The sequence below is a fragment of the Arabidopsis thaliana genome, chromosome 2 (assembly GCF_000001735.4).
Source record: "Arabidopsis thaliana chromosome 2, partial sequence".
Taxonomy (NCBI): Eukaryota; Viridiplantae; Streptophyta; class Magnoliopsida; order Brassicales; family Brassicaceae; genus Arabidopsis; species Arabidopsis thaliana.
In genome coordinates, this window is record NC_003071.7 from 8,851,864 (window position 1) to 8,871,326 (window position 19,463).

Consider the following 19,463-nt stretch of genomic DNA (forward strand, 5'->3'; position numbering starts at 1 on the left):
CGTTTTACATAAAACCGGTTAACGACGTTGGAACCGTTTCACTTTGAGGCCATAGTTATTCACGAGATCTAAAATGTTTATTTTGGGCAGATCATAGTCTATCTCTCTAGTCTCTTCATCATCAAACATTTGGTCTTTTACTATTTCTGGCCCAAAATTTTAGAAGCTTCATTATTCTTGGGTTATTTTAAGTTATGAGGCTTACTATTTCTGACCCAAGTTTTTTTCTTTACAAGTGCCCCATTGAGTCGATGAAAACGGCAAGCACTTGATTGTTGGAGTATCATCAATTATCCCACGAGAAACTCGGACATTATTTATTACCGTTAAGAAAATCAAATGAAGAGATGTTTTTCAGTAATAGAAAGGAACAGCAAATGAATTCAAACTGTAGCTTTCAGTTCATGGTCCCAACTAGTAGTTGAAAACAAAGACAAAAGTTTGCTCACCACAAGCTCATCCACAACAAAATAGATTTTTCATTTTAACCAAAATAATAACGAAAATAAACTCCACCAGTTGAATCAAAATATTGGTTTAATTGTTTGTGATAACAGTGACAATTTTTTTCATGAAATTTTACAAAGCAAGAATTATTGAAGTTTACTCACGCGGTTGCGTTTGTGGTCTCTTGCCAGTTGCCACCGCAACAAAGCATTGGTCTTCTTCGTTTTTTTCTTTACGTTTTTGTAATTGTGTTTGTGCTTTAACTTTATGTTATAACATAAACATGCAAACGTAAACACACACACACACACAAAAACGGTTATGGTGAAGCTCCAACACCAGCTCCAAAGTTAATGACTGCGTAATGGAATGTTTTGTTAGAACTAATTGGAAATCGATTGCTTTTCGTGTCTTTGTAATTGAAATCTATTACCATTATTTTTGTAACAAATAAAAGTTTTGGCCTTTTAATTTGGGGATACTGAATTTTATAGCCTATTTTCACAAGAATTTGATTTGTTGTTTCTATTGGCGATTTTCGAAATTAGTAGACCGTTTTCCCTAGCTATTTCCAAGTTAACAGGAGAATCGTTCCAAGTACATATATACATATGATATGCTATTTACAGCGAAAAAGATGATGAGTGTTGGAATCATAATTAATGACCAGTAGTCCTTTTACGAAAGTTGCACTTCATTTTTAATTACAAACACACATGATATCATTTCCATTCTAGTCGCTATCAAGTCACATGTGGGTGTGGTGGCCCTTCACGTCCACTGATTGTCAAACCTCTAATATCAGTTTCAAAATTAATGTACATATATAGCTTTTCATCTCCATCTCTATATAGAGATTCAATACTCAATTCAATATAACATTTGTATATTACTCGAGCTCATAGATTTATTTTATTGACCTATATATTAAACTTATTGGCTAGCTAGCTTTTTCTGTTATTTTTGAAATTTAAACTTAGCTAGTTTTTAATATTCCAATAGTAGAAGAAAACTATGAAAACTCACTGTAACTCCATGCTGGGAGAAGGGATCCAACATCTCACCAACCAGAGTGTCGGGCCGTAGACTGAACTAGCTGACTGTGAGATCTTAGATCATTCCAAAATCAACAACTCCAATAATTATTTATTTTCGGTTTCTAAATGAAACAATCTTTATCCTTTTCTTTATCTTAAACCAAATCAGTTATATAGAAGATTAAGTCATTATTAAAAAGTATCATCAGATCATCTCATAAATGGTAGCAACAAAACCACTCAAATATTCAACTATAAATTACTCCATCATTTATAGAAAGGAGCCTACGCATATATCTAGCAAATATTTGGAACTCTAGTACTTGACTTTGAGAAAACCCTCATTCAATATATATAGAGTTGTGTTAGCCTATAAGGGCCTGAAAGTATGTGGAATTTCTTACAATTTTCTTCCTTCACGATGTATATATATATATGCCGTACGAATATTGTGAACGTGAATTCGATTCAAAAAATGTGATGTGGAAACGAGCAACAACAATTATTGTAGCTCTTGAGGACCCATAGGACGTGCATGTCCACTTATACCTAATGAGACAATTCTGTCCTTTTTTATAAGAGCATCTTCCACAGCTTAATTTGCGAGCCTCATTCACGTCAATATATAAGGGGTATGTGATACGGTAGATGGATTGATTATTTACATCCATCTACATGTAAGTTGACCAGCATAGACCTTTTACATAGTGACATAGAACCGTTGAAATGCCATCCGATTGATCAATAATGTTGGGACAGACCAAAACCAAGATACCAAAACGGTAAAGGGACAAATGCGACAATCAGATATTGAACTTTAAAGTTGTGGCTCTGATCCAGTTTGGCAACAACTTCACTTAAATTTTTGTGTTACCAACAAAACAGGGAAAAAGATTCGCTAAAAGAGTTGCCTAAATATATGTTTGAGCTTGTTGTCGATATTTTATGTTTATCTAAACAGTAAAAAAAAAAAAATTTATGTTTTATTTACCACATTTAGAACTAGGCATATATATATATATATATCTTATTATATAAAGTATGGTTTTTAAAGTTGCTAACTCATAAGATTGTGTCACGTGTCAAGTCAAACGATCAGATGTTTACATGTATCATTCAAAATTTAACTTTTTTATTCTCTAAAATTAAATAGAAAATCTTAAAAAGTAAACAAATTTACATATACTAATTTATATGTCTATATATTTATAAACAATTAACATTTATTCAACAAAAGGAAAATTAACAAATTTGTCTTTAACTCATGTAATCATAAGTGAAAATAGAACATTTTGAGAAAAATAGCTTATCTTATAGGATTTAACTTTTCAATTATTTTCATTTATTAATTTTAACTCATTTAATATTAATTTGCATGATGTAAAATTAACTTACGAGATTACGGCATATATAGAAAATATATTTTCAACAATGTTTGGTTTCTAAATATTTTGTGGATTTCTTTTTTTTATTAATTATTAGCCCTAGGCGTTTGGGTATTCGGGTCGGGTATTTTGGGTTCGGGTTTTCGGGTTTAGAAGTTTAGGACCCGTTCGGGTAATTTAAGATTTCGGGTCGGGTTCGGTTTGGGTGGGTTTGAGTTTATTTATATATTGAAATATCAAATTTTGTGTGCAAATCTATTAAATTACTTGAAAATTTCAAAAATTCCCAAAACAACACGAGTAGTTTTGCTTGAATATATCTAAAAATACACAAAATAATTAAAATATCCAAAAAATCCTAATATTTTCTATATATAAGTATAAATATAACTAATATATATTTATATTTGAAATATGTTTGGATACGTATTCGGGTTCAGGTTCGAGTTTTTTGGGTTTTGAAGTTTAGATCTGTTCGAGTATTTGAAAATTTCGGGTACACCCGCCTCAATAGGCGGGCCTTATCTAGTATATATATATATATATATTTTTGTGATGGATTTCTTTCTGTCTCTCTCTATATATAGCATATAAATGAAAATGAATTATATTTGCCTTTAAGGGAGAAGAAAGAGACTTACTTTGGATATCAAAACATGTCTTGCTCTCTATTCTAATTAAGTCTAGCCTATCTACAACATACATAAACCTCTATCTACGATTATATTTGGATCTACAAGTGAAGATTGATCGATGTTAGCTCTGTCTCCGGCGACAAGAGATGGTTGCGACGGAGCGTCAGAGTTTCTTGATACGTCGTGTGGATTCACGATTATAAACCCGGAGGAGGAGGAGGAGTTTCCGGATTTCGCTGACCACGGTGATCTTCTTGACATCATTGACTTCGACGATATATTCGGTGTGGCCGGAGATGTGCTTCCTGACTTGGAGATCGACCCTGAGATCTTATCCGGGGATTTCTCCAATCACATGAACGCTTCTTCAACGATTACTACGACGTCGGATAAGACTGATAGTCAAGGGGAGACTACTAAGGGTAGTTCGGGGAAAGGTGAAGAAGTCGTAAGCAAAAGAGACGATGTTGCGGCGGAGACGGTGACTTATGACGGTGACAGTGACCGGAAAAGGAAGTATTCCTCTTCAGCTTCTTCCAAGAACAATCGGATCAGTAACAACGAAGGGAAGAGAAAGGTGAAGGTAATGATTTTAATCATATCATCTATATATAAAACATTAGTCTTATATGAATAAAAACCCTAGCTAGACTCGATTAAATGAACAGGTCTATAATGGATTCGTATTTTTTTTAAAAGTGGATTATTCGTTTAGAATTCATTTTCTTGCTAAATCTTCTAAATTTTTCATATTTCAGTCATGTTTACAAGACTCGTGTAAAGACATCACGTGCATCTCTATAAGACTTTTTTTCTTTCAAATTATGTAAAATAGTCAGCTGCTAATTGTGAATTTTATATAGTATGTGAAAAAGTATTGAAAAAATAATGAAGATGGTGGTTATATATATGTTGGGATGTGTGTGAAGGTGGATTGGACACCAGAGCTACACAGGAGATTCGTGGAGGCAGTGGAACAGTTAGGAGTGGACAAAGCTGTTCCTTCTCGAATTCTGGAGCTTATGGGAGTCCATTGTCTCACTCGTCACAACGTTGCTAGTCACCTCCAAGTTAGTATATTTCTTTTCAATTTCATTCTCTAATATTAACCATCCAAATTAACATGTTGCTGTTATTTGGTATACTAGAAATATAGGTCTCATCGGAAACATTTGCTAGCTCGTGAGGCCGAAGCGGCTAATTGGACACGCAAAAGGCATATCTATGGAGTAGACACCGGTGCTAATCTTAATGGTCGGACTAAAAATGGATGGCTTGCACCGGCACCCACTCTCGGGTTTCCACCACCACCACCCGTGGCTGTTGCACCGCCACCTGTCCACCACCATCATTTTAGGCCCCTGCATGTGTGGGGACATCCCACGGTTGATCAGTCCATTATGCCGCATGTGTGGCCCAAACACTTACCTCCGCCTTCTACCGCCATGCCTAATCCGCCGTTTTGGGTCTCCGATTCTCCCTATTGGCATCCAGTAAGTTCCCACATTTATGAAACCTTTACTTTAGCTCTTTATCATATTTGTTTTCATCATAGTATTTAACATTATGAAAGCTGAATGACACCGAGTATTTTTATCATATGCTTGTCTTTCTAACCAGCATTTTTGCATGTAGATGCATAACGGGACGACTCCGTATTTACCGACCGTAGCTACGGTAATGAACCAACATTTATAAGATTGTTTCCGTATGTATACCCCTTTTTGTTTCTATATATATGTTTTAAATCGTATTTTTGATTGGTAATTGTATAGAGATTTAGAGCACCGCCAGTTGCCGGAATCCCGCATGCTCTGCCGCCGCATCACACGATGTACAAACCAAATCTTGGATTTGGTGGTGCTCGTCCTCCGGTAGACTTACATCCGGTAAGAATCTAATATAATGAATTGATTGTTGTCGAGTTTTGACTTTTCGCATTTGATTATGTAATTATGTATTTTTGACTTTTTGTGTATATATATTATAAATGGAACAGTCAAAAGAGAGCGTGGATGCAGCCATAGGAGATGTATTGACGAGGCCATGGCTGCCACTTCCGTTGGGATTAAATCCGCCGGCTGTTGACGGTGTTATGACAGAGCTTCACCGTCACGGTGTCTCTGAGGTTCCTCCGACCGCGTCTTGTGCCTGAAACGCACAAGATCCGTAGGCAAGCGAGAACCAAACAAAAATTCGACGACATGTCTTTCAATTATTGTACTTTTATTTTTCCAAGGGTTGTTTTTGTTTTGACCCTTGTTGTGTTAAGAGTTACTCTTTACTTAATCGTCCCATGTGACTAATAAGGAGACCCTTTTCATATGTATCTAGGGTGCTAAGTACACTCTAGCTCTATTAACGCAAATAAATTACCTATATTTTCTCTAACCATTGGTGATTTAGAACTTGATTGCTTATATAAAGTTTTTTTATAAAACATAACACAACAAATTTCCATATCAAATGATCATATGGAAATTGGAAGCGTTCAAAGCAAAGTCGCAAACGACGACCAATTGATTATAAAGAGGACAACCTCACGAGTATATATACACTTATAATTTATAAACATAACTTATACTTAAAAATACCAGCCGGTTATATATGGTGAAAAATGAGTAATGAAATTGTGTGTTTACCATGCATATATTACCGTATAAAAACGTATTGTTGGGATTGAGAGAACAATGGCATAAAATAATAATGAGGAGAGAGGGAGAGGACCACGAGATAAGAGGAGAAGGAAGTGCATGGAGGCAACGTAAAATCCAACGTAACGACCTCTTCTTTCTCCAATTGTGACCACTCTCTCTCTCTCTCTCTCGTCTCCTTCAAATTTGAATGGTCCCTCTCTCTTCATAATTGATAATTCATATACATGCGGATACTATTACTAGCATCTCATTTTCCACTCACACTTGTACACATATGCTTTTTATAAGTACGTATTTATAGGCAAAAGTAAATATATTCAAACCCTACATGCATGGTATTAAAATCCAATATAACCAAAATGAATACTCGGTTCAAATTCAAAAATTTAAAGGACTTTGGTCGAAGATAATGAAGACAAATCATTTTTTTTTGTTCTAACCGGACATTCCAAATCGAAATGCACACTAGTTTTTGGTGCCTACATCTACATTGGCTAACTTTTACTAAAATCATAGTGAAAATAACAAAAAACCATGGTCTCTATAAACTCTTTGGTGAAGATTTCAACTACTAAATTACCATGAGATAGATGGTCAAAAATTGTCAATATTGAATTTACAAGGATCATGAGATATTTCAACAATTTTACTAATGACCAGATCCAATGCAGTGAATTAGACGAAACTATGACTTCACTAGGTTGTGAAAGAAAAGCTTGTCTTGCAGTTTTGTCTGCGACCGGTCGAAAAGAGAATGAAAATATGTCGAAATCCTCTTCAAACGTGAAATAAATTAACTGTCATAAGGATAAATTATGTTTGTTCAACCATACAGAAATATGATGAATAAATAATTTTAGACATGTGGGCCCATGTAAGAAGAACTCACTAAATGAGCCCAATACGGTTAATGGGCTGTGACATTGAAAAAGAGGTTGTAATGGGCTGATTGATTCTATAGTGTAGAAATCTTGATCGAGGGGTTATCTTCTCCGATTCCAATATTTAGATTCTTCTTCATATATTATTGTGCTTTGATTAGAGAGTTGCAGAAGAGTTTTTTTTGTTTTAATTCCTGCAATCAGAGAGTTTTCGATAGCACAAGCACAAGCTTCTCGATTCGTTTGAGTGTTCAAATTTCAAGCTTTTTACAAGGGGTTCCTTAGATTGATCTGTTACTGTAGAGATGGCTCCAACTCAGGATCCCAACAGTGTCGGAGGCGGTGCGAAGAAAGATGAAGCTACCTTGAAGGTTCCGTCTAAGGATCCCAAGAAGAAGGACGAGAAAAAGGATGAGGATTTGGTAAAGTTTCTTCTTTCTCGGTTTTTTGATTTATCGAATCCTTTTTCGACATTGTGTGTCGTGTTTAGTATCTGGGTTCATCAGAAACGAATTAATTTCAAATCTGTAAGATCTGCAGTTAGGTTTTTAATTGGAGTCTCGATCGAGTTGAAGTAGGGGTGTTATAGAATTAGGGTTTTTAATCTGGCAAAGTGAGTGTTTTGTTCGTCATTAGACTAGCCGGATTAGAAAGTTGTTAACTTGTGATGTGAGGAAAGTTTTTTTTGTTTGTATATGGTCACTTTCTTAATGACTCGACTTACATTGGGTTGTGATTGTAGTCTGAAGAGGACTTGGAACTAAAGCAGAACCTTGAGCTCTATGTTGAGAGGGTTCAGGATCCTAATCCGGAATTGCAGAAGGCTGCCCTTGAGAGCATGAGGTAATTCTTGACTTGATCAGCTTCGGGTTTTCAGATTATTGCCACTGAAGCTTGTACAACTTATAAAGCTTTTTTTCTTTCTCTCTGCTCTTGGTGTACATGTTTATGTTTTTAATTAGAGTTTTATTTGGCTTTGTAGGCAGGAAATCCGAGCTTCAACAAGTTCCATGACTTCAGTTCCCAAACCACTAAAGTTTCTGCGTCCCCATTATGGAACTCTTAAAGCGTTTCATGAAACAATGGCTGATTCTGATCTCAAAGTATGTCATCATTGATTTCAAGTCATTAACAATTCTTATATTGGTATGGCTTAAAAATTACATTTGCTATGTTTGCAGAAGTACCTGTCCGATATCCTGTCTGTCCTGGCCCTTACCATGTCTGCAGATGGTGAAAGGGTATGCTTCTACTGACTTGGGCATACTTTGTATTCTGATTTGTATTTTTTAAGGCATACTTTGAACTGCTAATCACTTTCTTTTACAATATAATTCCAGGAAAGCTTAAGGTTTAGATTGATTGGAACAGAGGGTGACATTGGATCGTGGGGTCATGAATATGTCAGGAATTTAGCTGGAGAGATTGCACAAGAGTATACAAAGCGTCAGGTTAGAAATCAATTTTCGATTTTGTCTTTGGAAATTCAGTTTCTCGTCCTAGGACTTGTGCAGATATTCTAAGATTGTTGGAAGTTGTGTTTGGGTTTATCCTTCTGAATTCTGATGGTTGGAGTTTTGAGGAATGACTAAATGTGTCTTATTCAATGAGAAAGGTCACTGAGTCATATTTATCTACCTGTTCATTATCTCAGAGTGAGGAGGCCTCTATTGACGATTTAATGGAGCTTGTGCAACAAATTGTTGCTTTTCACATGAAGGTGAATTCCTAAACTAATAGGGCTTGAGATTAGCACCTCTGCGATTTATTTATTTCTAAACGATTTCATTTACTCCTTGCAGCATAATGCAGAAACCGAAGCTGTTGATCTTTTAATGGATGTTGAGGATCTTGATCTCTTACTTGAGCATGTAGACAAAACAAATTTCAAGAGGACATGCAACTATCTCACAAGTGCAGCTAGGTACTTTAAACATAGTCAATCCTATTTATTTTATTTTTCCTCACTCTTTGTTATTTGAACTGATCTTGTAGAAACAAGTGGTGAGCTTTGTTTATATTTGCTTCCAAAAATCTCTCTGACGTCTTATATATTTGAATTTTCAGGTACCTTCCTGGACCAGATGACATGTTGGTTCTAGATATTTCCTACATGATTTACATGAAGTTTGAAGAGTATCCAAACGCTCTGCAGATTGCACTATTTCTTGATAACACGCAGGTAGGACTTTAATCTTTCTATAGAACGTAGTTTCATTTCATTCTTTCTGCGTGTGAAGCATTTGGAAAAATCAATCCTCTATGTTTTATTTCGAGTATTTGCGTAGACATTTTTGATATTTAATGTGCTGTATGGTGTATTTTCTGTATTGCAGTATGTTAAACAAGTATTTACCTCATGTACGGATCTGCTGAAGAAGAAACAGTTCTGCTACATGATTGCTCGTCATGTAAGTCCTAACTATCTCTACTTTACTACAATTCTATCTCATTCTTTCTTTTCGGTATGTATGTTTTGATTTGGATCTTTACTCCTATATGCTTTGATAGTTGGTTGTGCTTTTATTCGATTGTATTTTACTTTCCAGCTGTTACATAAAGTTAGCAGAAAAAAAATGAGAACATAGTTTGTAGTTGTAATTCAGCATGATCTAGAGGGAATTTAAATATGTTTCTTGAACATTATTTTTAGTCCAATTTTGTATTGTTTTTCTGGGAAGACCTCATTCTTTAGCGACACTGGCCTCCTCCTATTCTCTTCTAAGGCACACACAGATTAACTGCTGCATCGCTGTTTAAAATTTCCATTCATTTAGAGACACAATACCCGATTGACATACTTTCTTATACTTCTCCTCTCGTCGTATGCCTCCCTGCAGGGTATAACCTTTGAACTTGACGATGAGATGGTTGCAGATGATGATGACCGGGAAGCCCTACAGGATATTGTTAACAACACTAAGTTAAGTGAAGGATATCTGACCCTTGCAAGGGATATTGAGGTCATGGAGGCCAAAACGCCTGAAGACATCTACAAGGTAAATCAGTTTTAATGTGTTAGGCTTGCTACTCATTTATTTAGTTACAAATTATGTTTCCCTCAGTCTTTGACCTGCCCTTTTTGAATTTTATAGGCTCACTTACTCGACGGCAGGGCTAGCTCCGGTGCAAGCGTGGATTCTGCTAGACAGAATTTGGCTGCTACCTTTGTCAATGCATTCGTAAATGCTGGTTTTGGTCAGGTATGGTTGCAGATTATAATAAAATAGATCTAGTGGAAGACGTGTCCTCTTAATATATTTGCTTATCGCAGGACAAACTAATGACAGTACCTTCAGACTCAACCACCGGATCTTCTGGAAACTGGCTCTTCAAAAATAAAGAACATGGCAAGACTAGTGCAGCTGCTAGTCTGGTATACTTTTTCTTATTTGATGAATTTATTTACTGTGCTCAGATCATGGAAGTAAGAATTGTAACCAGATCTTTTTGTTTCCCTATCATATAGGGTATGATTCAACTGTGGGATGTGGACTCTGGACTTTCCCAACTCGACAAATATTTCCATAGTAATGATAATCCTATCATTGCTGGAGCACTGCTGGGAGTTGGGATTGTAAATTGTGGCATTAAGAACGATTGTGATCCTGTGAGTTGCTGTCGTGTTTGATTTTGCTGGGACCATTTGTGCTAATATTTGCAGCCACTCTTCCATCTTACTCAGCCTTATTTCTCAGGCATTGGCACTTCTTGGAGACTATATAGACAAAGAGGATTCATCTGTCAGAATCGGTGCTATCATGGGTCTTGGAATTTCATACGCAGGTTCCCAAAATGACCAGGTACTTGTTATATTCTTTCCCATATTACTACTTGAATGTTTCGGGTGTTCACAAAACTTTAACACGTACACTGTTTCAACAGATTCGAAACAAATTGTCCCCGATACTGAATGATGCAAAAGCGCCTCTTGATGTGATTGCATTTGCTTCACTTTCTTTGGGAATGATATATGTTGGTTCCTGTAACGAAGAAGTAGCCCAGTCTATTATATTTGCTTTGATGGATCGAAGTGAGGCAGAACTGGGTGATGCCCTCACTCGTTTCTTGCCACTTGGTCTTGGACTTCTATACCTGGGCAAACAGGTTAGCAATGTGTTTTACATAATCTCGCTCTTTGTTCGTATATCATTATTTGCATTGCTTGACCAACATCAACTTGTTCCAATATCTACCAGGAAAGTGTAGAGGCTACAGCTGAAGTTTCGAAGACCTTCAATGAGAAGATTAGAAAGTATTGTGATATGACACTTCTTTCTTGTGCTTATGCTGGAACTGGAAATGTCCTAAAGGTATCTAATCAATTGTGCTGGTGGTTGAGTGACATAATTCATTACTTGTTTAGTTGTTGACTCCTACTTATATTTTCAGGTACAAGACCTTCTTGCTCAGTGTGGCGAGCATCTTGAGAAAGGTGACATCCACCAGGGTCCAGCTGTGCTTGGGTTAGCAATGGTTGCTATGTCTGAAGAACTGGGAGTTGATATGGAGATCCGTTCTCTGGAGCGGATGCTACAATACGGAGAACAAAACATTCGGCGTGCTGTGCCTTTGGCCCTTGGTCTCCTTTGTATATCCAATCCAAAGGTAAATACTTTTGTAAATGTAGTTTTACTGCACCTGCTTACAATTATTAGTGGGCGTCTAGAGTAATACTGGGTTTTTAATATTTTTCCCACAATTCCAGGTGACTGTAATGGACACCTTGAGCCGGCTTAGCCATGACACAGATTCGGAAGTTGCCATGGTTAGCAATCATTTCGCTTCATAGCCTGTCCCATATTATTTAGCTGAATAGTATTGAGAGAGGACTGATCTTTCTTTTGACTCGTACAGTCAGCAATTATATCATTGGGACTGATTGGCGCTGGAACTAATAACGCAAGGATAGCCGGGATGCTTCGGAACCTCTCCAGCTATTATTACAAAGACATGAGTCTTCTCTTCTGTGTAATGTGTTCCTCATTTTGGTTTCTGTACCCTGCGGTAAGCTGTTGTTCTTGTTGGAATTATTGTAACTAACTTGGTAAGTCATTATGCAGGTGCGTATTGCTCAAGGGCTTGTGCACATGGGAAAGGGTCTCTTGACACTCAGCCCCTTCCACTCTGAACGGTTCTTGCTATCGCCGTAAGTTCATTCTTTTTGTCACCAATAGAACCAAATCTTTTTTGATAGTTGGATGTTCAAAGGTTTCTCATGCGGACCTTATTTATGCAGAACCGCACTTGCTGGTATAGTGACACTTTTGCATGCATGCCTTGACATGAAACCAATCATACTCGGGAAGTACCATTATGTGCTGTACTTCCTCGTTTTGGCGATGCAAGTGAGTTCAACTTCTGTCCTGTGTTTCTCCCTCTTGTTAGTTAGGTCTGATGAACTTGCTATGATTTGATATTTAATCAAATTTTGTTAAAAAAATGTATAGCCAAGGATGATGTTGACAGTGGATGAAAACCTGAAGCCACTGTCAGTGCCAGTGCGGGTAGGACAAGCAGTTGATGTGGTTGGGCAAGCGGGTCGGCCCAAGACCATAACCGGTTTCCAGACACACTCCACACCTGTTCTCCTGGCTGCTGGAGAGAGAGCCGAACTAGCCACGGACAAGTATGTTATTCTTTTTCCTTTCTTCCTTGTACCCTTTATGTTGCCTACTTAGGTGTCTGATTATAAAACTCGGATTTGTAACTGGCAAACAGATACATTCCTCTGTCGCCAATACTAGAAGGATTCATCATCTTAAAGGAGAACCCAGACTACAGAGAGGAGTGAAGAGAGAGAGCTTCTGCTTCCAGCCAGTTGTCACTAGTTTTACTATTTCGTCTATTATCTCATGGTTTTTCTACTCTCCGTTTAAGCTTTGTTTCATTATCTTGGGATCTTTGTATGACCTGACGCTTTTAGTTATATAAACTTTAGTCTCTTTTTTTTTTTTTTTTTTTTAATCGCCACCAAGTCGACACATATTCTTGCCAAAACCAATATTGACTCAGTTTAAAAAATAACGATCCATAAAATTTTCCAATTACTTTGATCACATAAAAAAAGTGAAGAAATGTTAGCCACTTGCATAGTGCCGTTCAAAGACGCACAAATGAAATTGGGCTTTCCTTTGGCCCAAAAGTGTTGCGATCGCGTTTATAACAAAAGACTAAGGTTTCGTCCAAACTAAGATCGCGTTTATAGGGTTTATCATCATTTCCCGTAATCGTAATCGGAGTTCAGGCTTCAGCATTCTCTCTTCTTCTCTCTCGCAGCCGTAGTTTTTGATCTTCTCTTCAATTCTCTCTCCTGATGGCCACGTCCGCCGTCCTCTCCGGTGCCAGATCGATGCTTCGAGCTGCTTCCTCACGCAGCGCCGCTGCTTCTACTGGCCGCTTCGCCTCTCAAGCGAAATCCGCTCCACCATTGTTTAGAGCCACTGCCAGAAGAAGCCCACTGCTTTCTCCTCTCCGGTTAGTCTCTCTCATACCCATTTCCTTATTTGAGCTCATTTCACAGTTTTGTGCTACTTGAAGCTTGAAATGGGTTAAATTCGATCGAATTGTGAAAAAAAAGAAGGAACTTCTCTATGTAAAAATTACATTTTTGCGTTAATCATGTTTCCAGATCGATTATTCACAAGTAAAAAAGATGAAATTTTGCATTTTGATGTTGATTTTAAATGTGAAACTCTCTTATCACATTACTTAAAAGAATTTGCATTTTTGTTTGTTTTTGATGTGAATAGAAATCCTGTGGAACTGAGCTTCTGTGTGGAGTCATTGTTACCATATCACTCGGCTACAGCTTCAGCGCTAATGACTTCAAAGCTTTCTATCTCTGGCCAAACCTATGGCTGGCTCTCTGACGGTACTTTCTCACATCCTTCAATTTTGTAATGCTTGAATAATGGCTTAAATATGTACTAAATATTGAGTGGAGATATGCTTTGTTTGATTGATGAAATGTGTTTGAGAGCTGTTTCTGTATTGGCTTTCTAGATTGTTGTATTAGACATAGGTAGAGAACTAGTTTAGATTTTGCCATTTAAGAAGCTTTCTCGATCAGTGTAGATTCTTTTTGGTTGTTGCTATGGCGAAAAACTGGATCAGTTGTTGTTGTCTTTCTGCTTAACGTTGTAAAGAGATAGCGGCTCAATTGGTCTAGTTTTTCGATCTTGTAGGCTGACACAAGTGTAGATGGAGACAACGAAGCCAAGATCTGGGTTTTCATGCAAATAATATAAACGATTAGAACGGGTTTCAGGCAATAAGATAGGCTTTAGATACACATCAAGCAATGGTTGATGCTGCATTGTGTTTTAAAAGAACTGGTTCTTACATATCTTCTTAAAAAAAATACATGTACCCGGAAACGTGTCTTCTTTTCTTGTTGGTTATAGCATTTGAGTTATTACTGATTGGTCTTATACTCCCAGCTTGCAATGATGATGTGTGATGAGTTAGCCAGAGGAACAATGAAGCTACAGTTTATGTACAAAACCTCTACCTTTTAAAGCCTTCTTCTTTAGAAAAACTTAGGAACGAAAACCCTCTTAATTTTGTTTCTGAGTTTCTTGGAGAGCTTTTCTTTGTTTTCAGCCTATTAAGTAAGACATGTTGTATTGGTTGGACGAGTAACTGATGTTTGGTATAATTTATCAGCTTGCAAAGAGGACTTTTGATGATGTCTACGCGTACCCAATGCGAGATTGTTGATTGCGAGAGAAGGTTTAAGAGTATTTAGGCAAAGAATAATTGTTGTACTGTTCAAACACAAATCATCTCTTTGTCTTTAGTTTTCATATCAAAGACAAATGTCCAATATCTTTTGAATCAAATCTCTATGATTTCTATTACATCAACATACAAACTCAACAAAATTGCATCACTTCTACTAATTTAAAACTTGGAAACATCCATGAGTTTGAATACTATAAATTATAATCAAGATTCTACCAAATATATATATATATATATATATATATATATATATATATATATATATATATATATATATATATATATATATAATCAAGAATCTCATCAAAATAAGTAGGGAAAAAGTAGCAGATTTGGCAATCAAATTGGCACATTAACTTGTCGACCCTTAAACTTGAAAGAAGGTTTCAAGTTTCTTCTTCTTGTCCCTTGGATCTTATGAAACATTGTATTCTCTGCCAAAGATTCACGACTTGAATGGGCAGCTTTGTTAAAGGATCTCTTTGTCATTAATTTTTCATATTAAAAAAACAGATCCTTTCGAGATATAGAATTACATCTCTGTTGAATGTGGATTGATACAAAGTACAAACACTACAGTTTCTTTGATCCTTAAGTTTCTGCAACCACCACCACTAAAGCTCGCTCTTCTGATGGCTGTGTCTGTTCTTCTTCTTGTGGAACTGTTTCTTCTTCTTGTGGAACTGTTTCTTCTTCCTGCGGGAGTGTTTCTTCTTCTTGCTCATTCTCAACAGGCTCAACTTCCTCGGGAGTTAGCTGTAGATTTTGTCTCCTATACCGAAATATCACCAGGATGATAAAAACTGCAGAACATGAAAGACGTATACGTTATATTTTGATACAAGGCAAACCAAATACTCTGTCAACCATTGGTTAGGTAAATTACCTGCAAATATTCGGGTTCTTATGCTCGTCAAGTTCCAAAACGCTGTCACCGCAGAGCCAGCCAAGATCTTCTTGTGTGAGCAGACTCCCCATGCTTCACCTATTCTCGTTTTCACTCTTTCAACTGCACAAATGAAACTCAAACCAGTTCAAGAATTTAAACCATTGGACCAGTTAAAGACATCTACAAACACTTGACTATTGATTCTAACACAATTGACAATATGTGAATGGGTGCAATTCATTATTCTTCACCTTTTTGGCTAATCTGATGCGTGTAACATGAATACAGCTTTGGGATGGTGAAACTGAGGAAGAAACCTGTTTCAGTAACCATACACACATATCATCATCACAATTCCTATCATGCTTAACAATGTTTCAGCTTATGTTCCAAATGTTAATTACCAAATGCAGATAGCCTCCACAGTGTTATGAGATGACCATACTCAGCTCCAAGTAGCAGAAATGGTGTCACCTGTGACAAAAAGAAAATCAGCAGATGAAAGGGCAAGTAAACCACCAACACATAGCAATCACCAAAACTGATTTGATTTTGTTTACTTTGAGTGTCATTGATGGTTCTCCTGAAAAAAGCTCACTAGTCTTCGAGATAAAAAAGTTGGTTGCAGGAAGCACTCGTCTAGCTGAGCGCAAGACATCATCTTCACTCACATGGAACGCTCTCTTTGTGTCTTCATTTTTCCTAAAAGTAACAACACATTGAAGGATCACACTAACTATTAGCTTATGGAGAATGCCAAACAAAAGAGACCACAGAAGTAAATGTACCTTTGACAAAGAGTGTTTGACAAGAAGGACCCGCAAAGTAACACAAGTCCGAGATTGGAAACCGCCGAGAAAACGCTTCAAAACAAAGAAAAAGGTCATGACTTTCACAAATCTAATTGAGCCTACAAACACAAGCTAGATATTTGGTACCTAAAGTTGACTCCTTTGGCAAAGCAAGAAGATAGGAAAGACAAACATCCAAAACCAAACCAGAGAGTCGATTTCGCAACATCTCTCCACATTACCAAATCACTTATAATCTCTCCAATCAGATTCAAATCGCTCTGACATGTATCTTCACCAAACCCAACACACAAGCAAATCAGAATTAAGCAGAGAAACACATAAAGCAGATAATAAGAGAAAGAAGAGTACTTGGAAGATCTGAGGAAGAACAAAGAGGAGGAGCTGAACTTTGCTTATCCTTCTTAGGTCGACCATTAGTCTTCCGCTTTCTAGGAGGAAGCTTTACGATTTCTTCGATAACCAAATTAGCTTCTTTCTCTTCCACAGCTTCAGATCTTCGCCTCGATCTCCGGGGATTCCTCGGAGATGCTAAAAGACTCTTTTGCCCTCCTTTCCCTTTGCCCCGTTTCCGAACCACCGCCATAGCATCTTCAGAAGTCATTTCGAGTCGATCGGATAAACGGGTCCTCGATTTTCGAAGTGGAGAAGGAGGTAAGAGGAGGATATCGCGAAGAGGAACAGGTGATGATGGGTTTGGAGTATTGGGAGACGACAGAACCAAATCAAGAGAGAGATTTGGAGGATTCGAAGAATCTTGGAGACGCGAAGCTGATTTAGTGTTGGATCGGTGATAAGGAGGCGTAGACTCCATTATTATGAAAAGGGCAAAATCTCAGAGAATTGAATTTAAGAATCTCAGAGAATTGAATTGAGAATCTCAAACAAGTAATAAGGTTTTTCCTTTTCCGCATCCAAGAAGAAGACAGAGATGTCTGATCAGATATAGCCGTTGGAGGAATTTTTGTTTTTCCTTAAAAAAGATTCCATTTGAATCTTGACGGTCGTAGCAAACGTCGCTCCGTCTCTCTTTAACGGCGTAAAACTTATGGGAGTTTTTTTTTTTTTTTTTAACGTCTTATTTATTAAACTTAAAAAGAGATTACAAATATACCAATAAGCATATAAGTGAGAGCTCTACAATCCATACAACCAATACTTAAGTTGAACGAAATAATCGAAAAAGTGAAATTACACATTGCTTCCTTTCGTAGGTAAGCCTTACACGCTAACAGGGTTATCAATCTGTTATTTTCCTTGATCGTCTTCGTCTTCGGTCTAATTTGATCTTCTTGTTTGGCTATCATCTCTTTAATGAAACTCCAACACACTTTTCGAAAATCAAAAGGTTGCGATCCATCAGTTACATCGCTAACCATATAATTATTTCCATCACCCGCGTGAGACAATGACATTGTTTTGGTTGTAAATGTTGCCCATGATAAATCCATGATCTCGATTCTCTTGTTGACGTTCTTCAAAGACCAGAAATACAAGGTTCTTATGATTTGATTCCATGGTGGTTTCCAAGGTGGTCGCCGTTTCCACAACAAATCTATGAAGATTTGTTTCAAACATCGGAAAGCCACCAAACGATCGCGATGACCACCGGAAACTAACACAAAACTAACAATACATGTTAGAGTTGACATATAATCGACAAATTATGTCGGAACAAATACGGCGTAGCCGTCGGAAATTGCATTTCGGTAAGAAACCCAACACATCCAAAGGCTCATGTTCACATCCATAGATCTTCCACCATGTATGTTGAACAGAAACACTTGGAATCTATACATAACTGATTTTTCTTACAGATCTAAAAGTGAATTAAAACTACAAATAAGAAGAAGAAGTTTGGATTTAGAAATCCAGAATTGAGAGCAAATACTTTATTTAGATTAAAACAAAAAGCAAAATCAAACTAAAGAGAAGAAATGGAACCGCCGACAAGTGCCGGCGGCCCTAAACCAATCGGAAAAGATGGAGGCCAAAGAAGAGAAACGGTTACTGGTTCGCTTGTCCAATCGCCAACGAAGCATAATTCTATGGGAGTGTTTATTTTTGCCAATTTCAAGCAATATACTAGTATGTTTTTTTTTTTATCATCCGATTTTAATTAGAGTTCAAAAAAGTAGAACTAAGGAATATTGCTTACAGATAATGTCATTTTATTTTGATAATTTTTTTTATTTTGCAATTGTTTAACTTAATTATTTATAAATAATTATTAAATGGAAACAATCTTGACATAACAAAAACATTCACTCTATGTTATGTGTTTCAAAACACGATCCACTCGATTTTGAAAGAGAGGAACAATAGAAGGCATAGAGACGAGCCATCACCAAGCGAGAGGGTGATAAGAATCATCGATAAGAACATTAATAATTAATTAAGTACAATACAAAATGGAGATGAGCGGAAGTATGAAGTAGGTTTACGAGATTGGTTTGCATCAAAGGCACACAATGAAAGATAATTTCTTTTGTTTATTATTTTTCTTAAAAAGTTTGCATTAATTTGTATAGATGTTTATTAGTCTTTGAATATAATTTAATATTAGATTAAAAAACAAACAATTGTGTGTAAAATACTGAACTTTGTTATGTGATAGCTAGCTACAAAGAAAATTGGTCAAAATAGAGCCAATTGTGACTTCAAACATGATCTCTCATCATAGGTCATAGATAACTCTATCAATTTGTAAAATTTTGTATGTTATGATTATTCCACATAAGTTAAAGATGGCTTCTATCACATGTATATGCTTCTTGTTCATGTCCAAGGCCTCCAGTTCTTATCAATTGCAAGTGATATTTAACTTGTTGTAAGATCTTCAAACACCGTAACTTTCTCTTCCTTTTTTGCTTATCTTGGTGACACTGAAACGGTTATACTTTACTTGCTCTTGAACTATGGAAAATAACTTTATGTCCTGAACAAATTAAGCAAAGACATAACTCAGAGAGGA

At 36.7% G+C, this 19,463-nt stretch overlaps 4 protein-coding genes and 1 non-coding gene across 15 annotated transcripts; 3 read left to right on the forward strand and 2 right to left on the reverse strand.

Annotated features, from left to right (window-relative positions):
* The first annotated feature begins 3,438 nt into the window (after positions 1-3,438).
* GPRI1 (GBF's pro-rich region-interacting factor 1) lies at positions 3,439-5,895 on the forward strand. Of its 3 annotated transcripts, NM_001202633.1 has the most exons (7): positions 3,495-4,087; positions 4,155-4,202; positions 4,434-4,574; positions 4,653-4,997; positions 5,140-5,181; positions 5,280-5,393; positions 5,504-5,893. In NM_001202633.1, exons 1-7 carry the CDS (start codon positions 3,623-3,625, stop codon positions 5,657-5,659), a joined length of 1,311 nt encoding a protein of 436 aa, NP_001189562.1. In that variant the 5' UTR covers positions 3,495-3,622; the 3' UTR covers positions 5,660-5,893. The 3 variants fall into 3 exon arrangements, with proteins under 3 accessions (NP_565476.1, NP_001189562.1, NP_001325394.1); NM_127617.3 differs by lacking the exon at positions 4,155-4,202 and having other exon boundaries at positions 3,439-4,087; positions 5,504-5,895; NM_001335694.1 differs by lacking the exons at positions 4,155-4,202; positions 4,434-4,574.
* A 1,203-nt stretch (positions 5,896-7,098) lies between these two features.
* On the forward strand, positions 7,099-13,002 carry RPN1A (26S proteasome regulatory subunit S2 1A). Its single transcript, NM_127618.4, has 23 exons — positions 7,099-7,464; positions 7,785-7,885; positions 8,025-8,145; positions 8,224-8,283; positions 8,383-8,493; positions 8,697-8,762; positions 8,845-8,966; positions 9,110-9,224; positions 9,379-9,453; positions 9,883-10,041; positions 10,138-10,245; positions 10,317-10,418; positions 10,512-10,652; positions 10,741-10,845; positions 10,928-11,149; positions 11,242-11,355; positions 11,435-11,650; positions 11,751-11,810; positions 11,900-12,013; positions 12,106-12,191; positions 12,282-12,390; positions 12,493-12,671; positions 12,764-13,002. Exons 1-23 carry the CDS (start codon positions 7,348-7,350, stop codon positions 12,834-12,836), a joined length of 2,676 nt encoding a protein of 891 aa, NP_565477.1. The 5' UTR covers positions 7,099-7,347; the 3' UTR covers positions 12,837-13,002.
* A 150-nt stretch (positions 13,003-13,152) lies between these two features.
* On the forward strand, positions 13,153-14,928 carry NFD6 (nuclear fusion defective 6). Of its 7 annotated transcripts, none has more exons than NM_001335695.1 (4): positions 13,153-13,519; positions 13,795-13,916; positions 14,230-14,540; positions 14,711-14,928. In NM_001335695.1, the coding sequence occupies exons 1-3, from the start codon at positions 13,359-13,361 to the stop codon at positions 14,232-14,234; spliced, it is 288 nt and encodes a 95-aa protein (NP_001324662.1). In that variant the 5' UTR covers positions 13,153-13,358; the 3' UTR covers positions 14,235-14,540; positions 14,711-14,928. The 7 variants fall into 7 exon arrangements, with proteins under 7 accessions (NP_001324662.1, NP_565478.1, NP_001118352.1 ...); NM_127619.4 differs by having other exon boundaries at positions 14,485-14,540; NM_001124880.2 differs by having other exon boundaries at positions 14,230-14,928.
* Positions 14,929-15,176: 248 nt separating this feature from the next.
* AT2G20590 (Reticulon family protein) lies at positions 15,177-17,466 on the reverse strand. Of its 3 annotated transcripts, none has more exons than NM_127620.4 (8): positions 16,841-17,466; positions 16,616-16,760; positions 16,466-16,540; positions 16,238-16,379; positions 16,082-16,151; positions 15,929-15,994; positions 15,675-15,797; positions 15,177-15,591 (listed from the first exon to the last, which is right to left on the reverse strand). In NM_127620.4, the coding sequence occupies exons 1-8, from the start codon at positions 17,301-17,303 to the stop codon at positions 15,380-15,382; spliced, it is 1,296 nt and encodes a 431-aa protein (NP_179649.2). In that variant the 5' UTR covers positions 17,304-17,466; the 3' UTR covers positions 15,177-15,379. The 3 variants fall into 3 exon arrangements, with proteins under 3 accessions (NP_179649.2, NP_973488.1, NP_001323593.1); NM_001335699.1 differs by having other exon boundaries at positions 15,254-15,591; positions 16,880-17,366; NM_201759.3 differs by having other exon boundaries at positions 15,228-15,591; positions 15,675-15,994; positions 16,841-17,394.
* Positions 17,467-17,564: 98 nt separating this feature from the next.
* AT2G00680 lies at positions 17,565-18,589 on the reverse strand. The gene has a single exon (NR_143663.1). It is a non-coding gene; the product is annotated as an uncharacterized misc_RNA (transcript).
* Between the last annotated feature and the right edge of the window lie 874 nt (positions 18,590-19,463).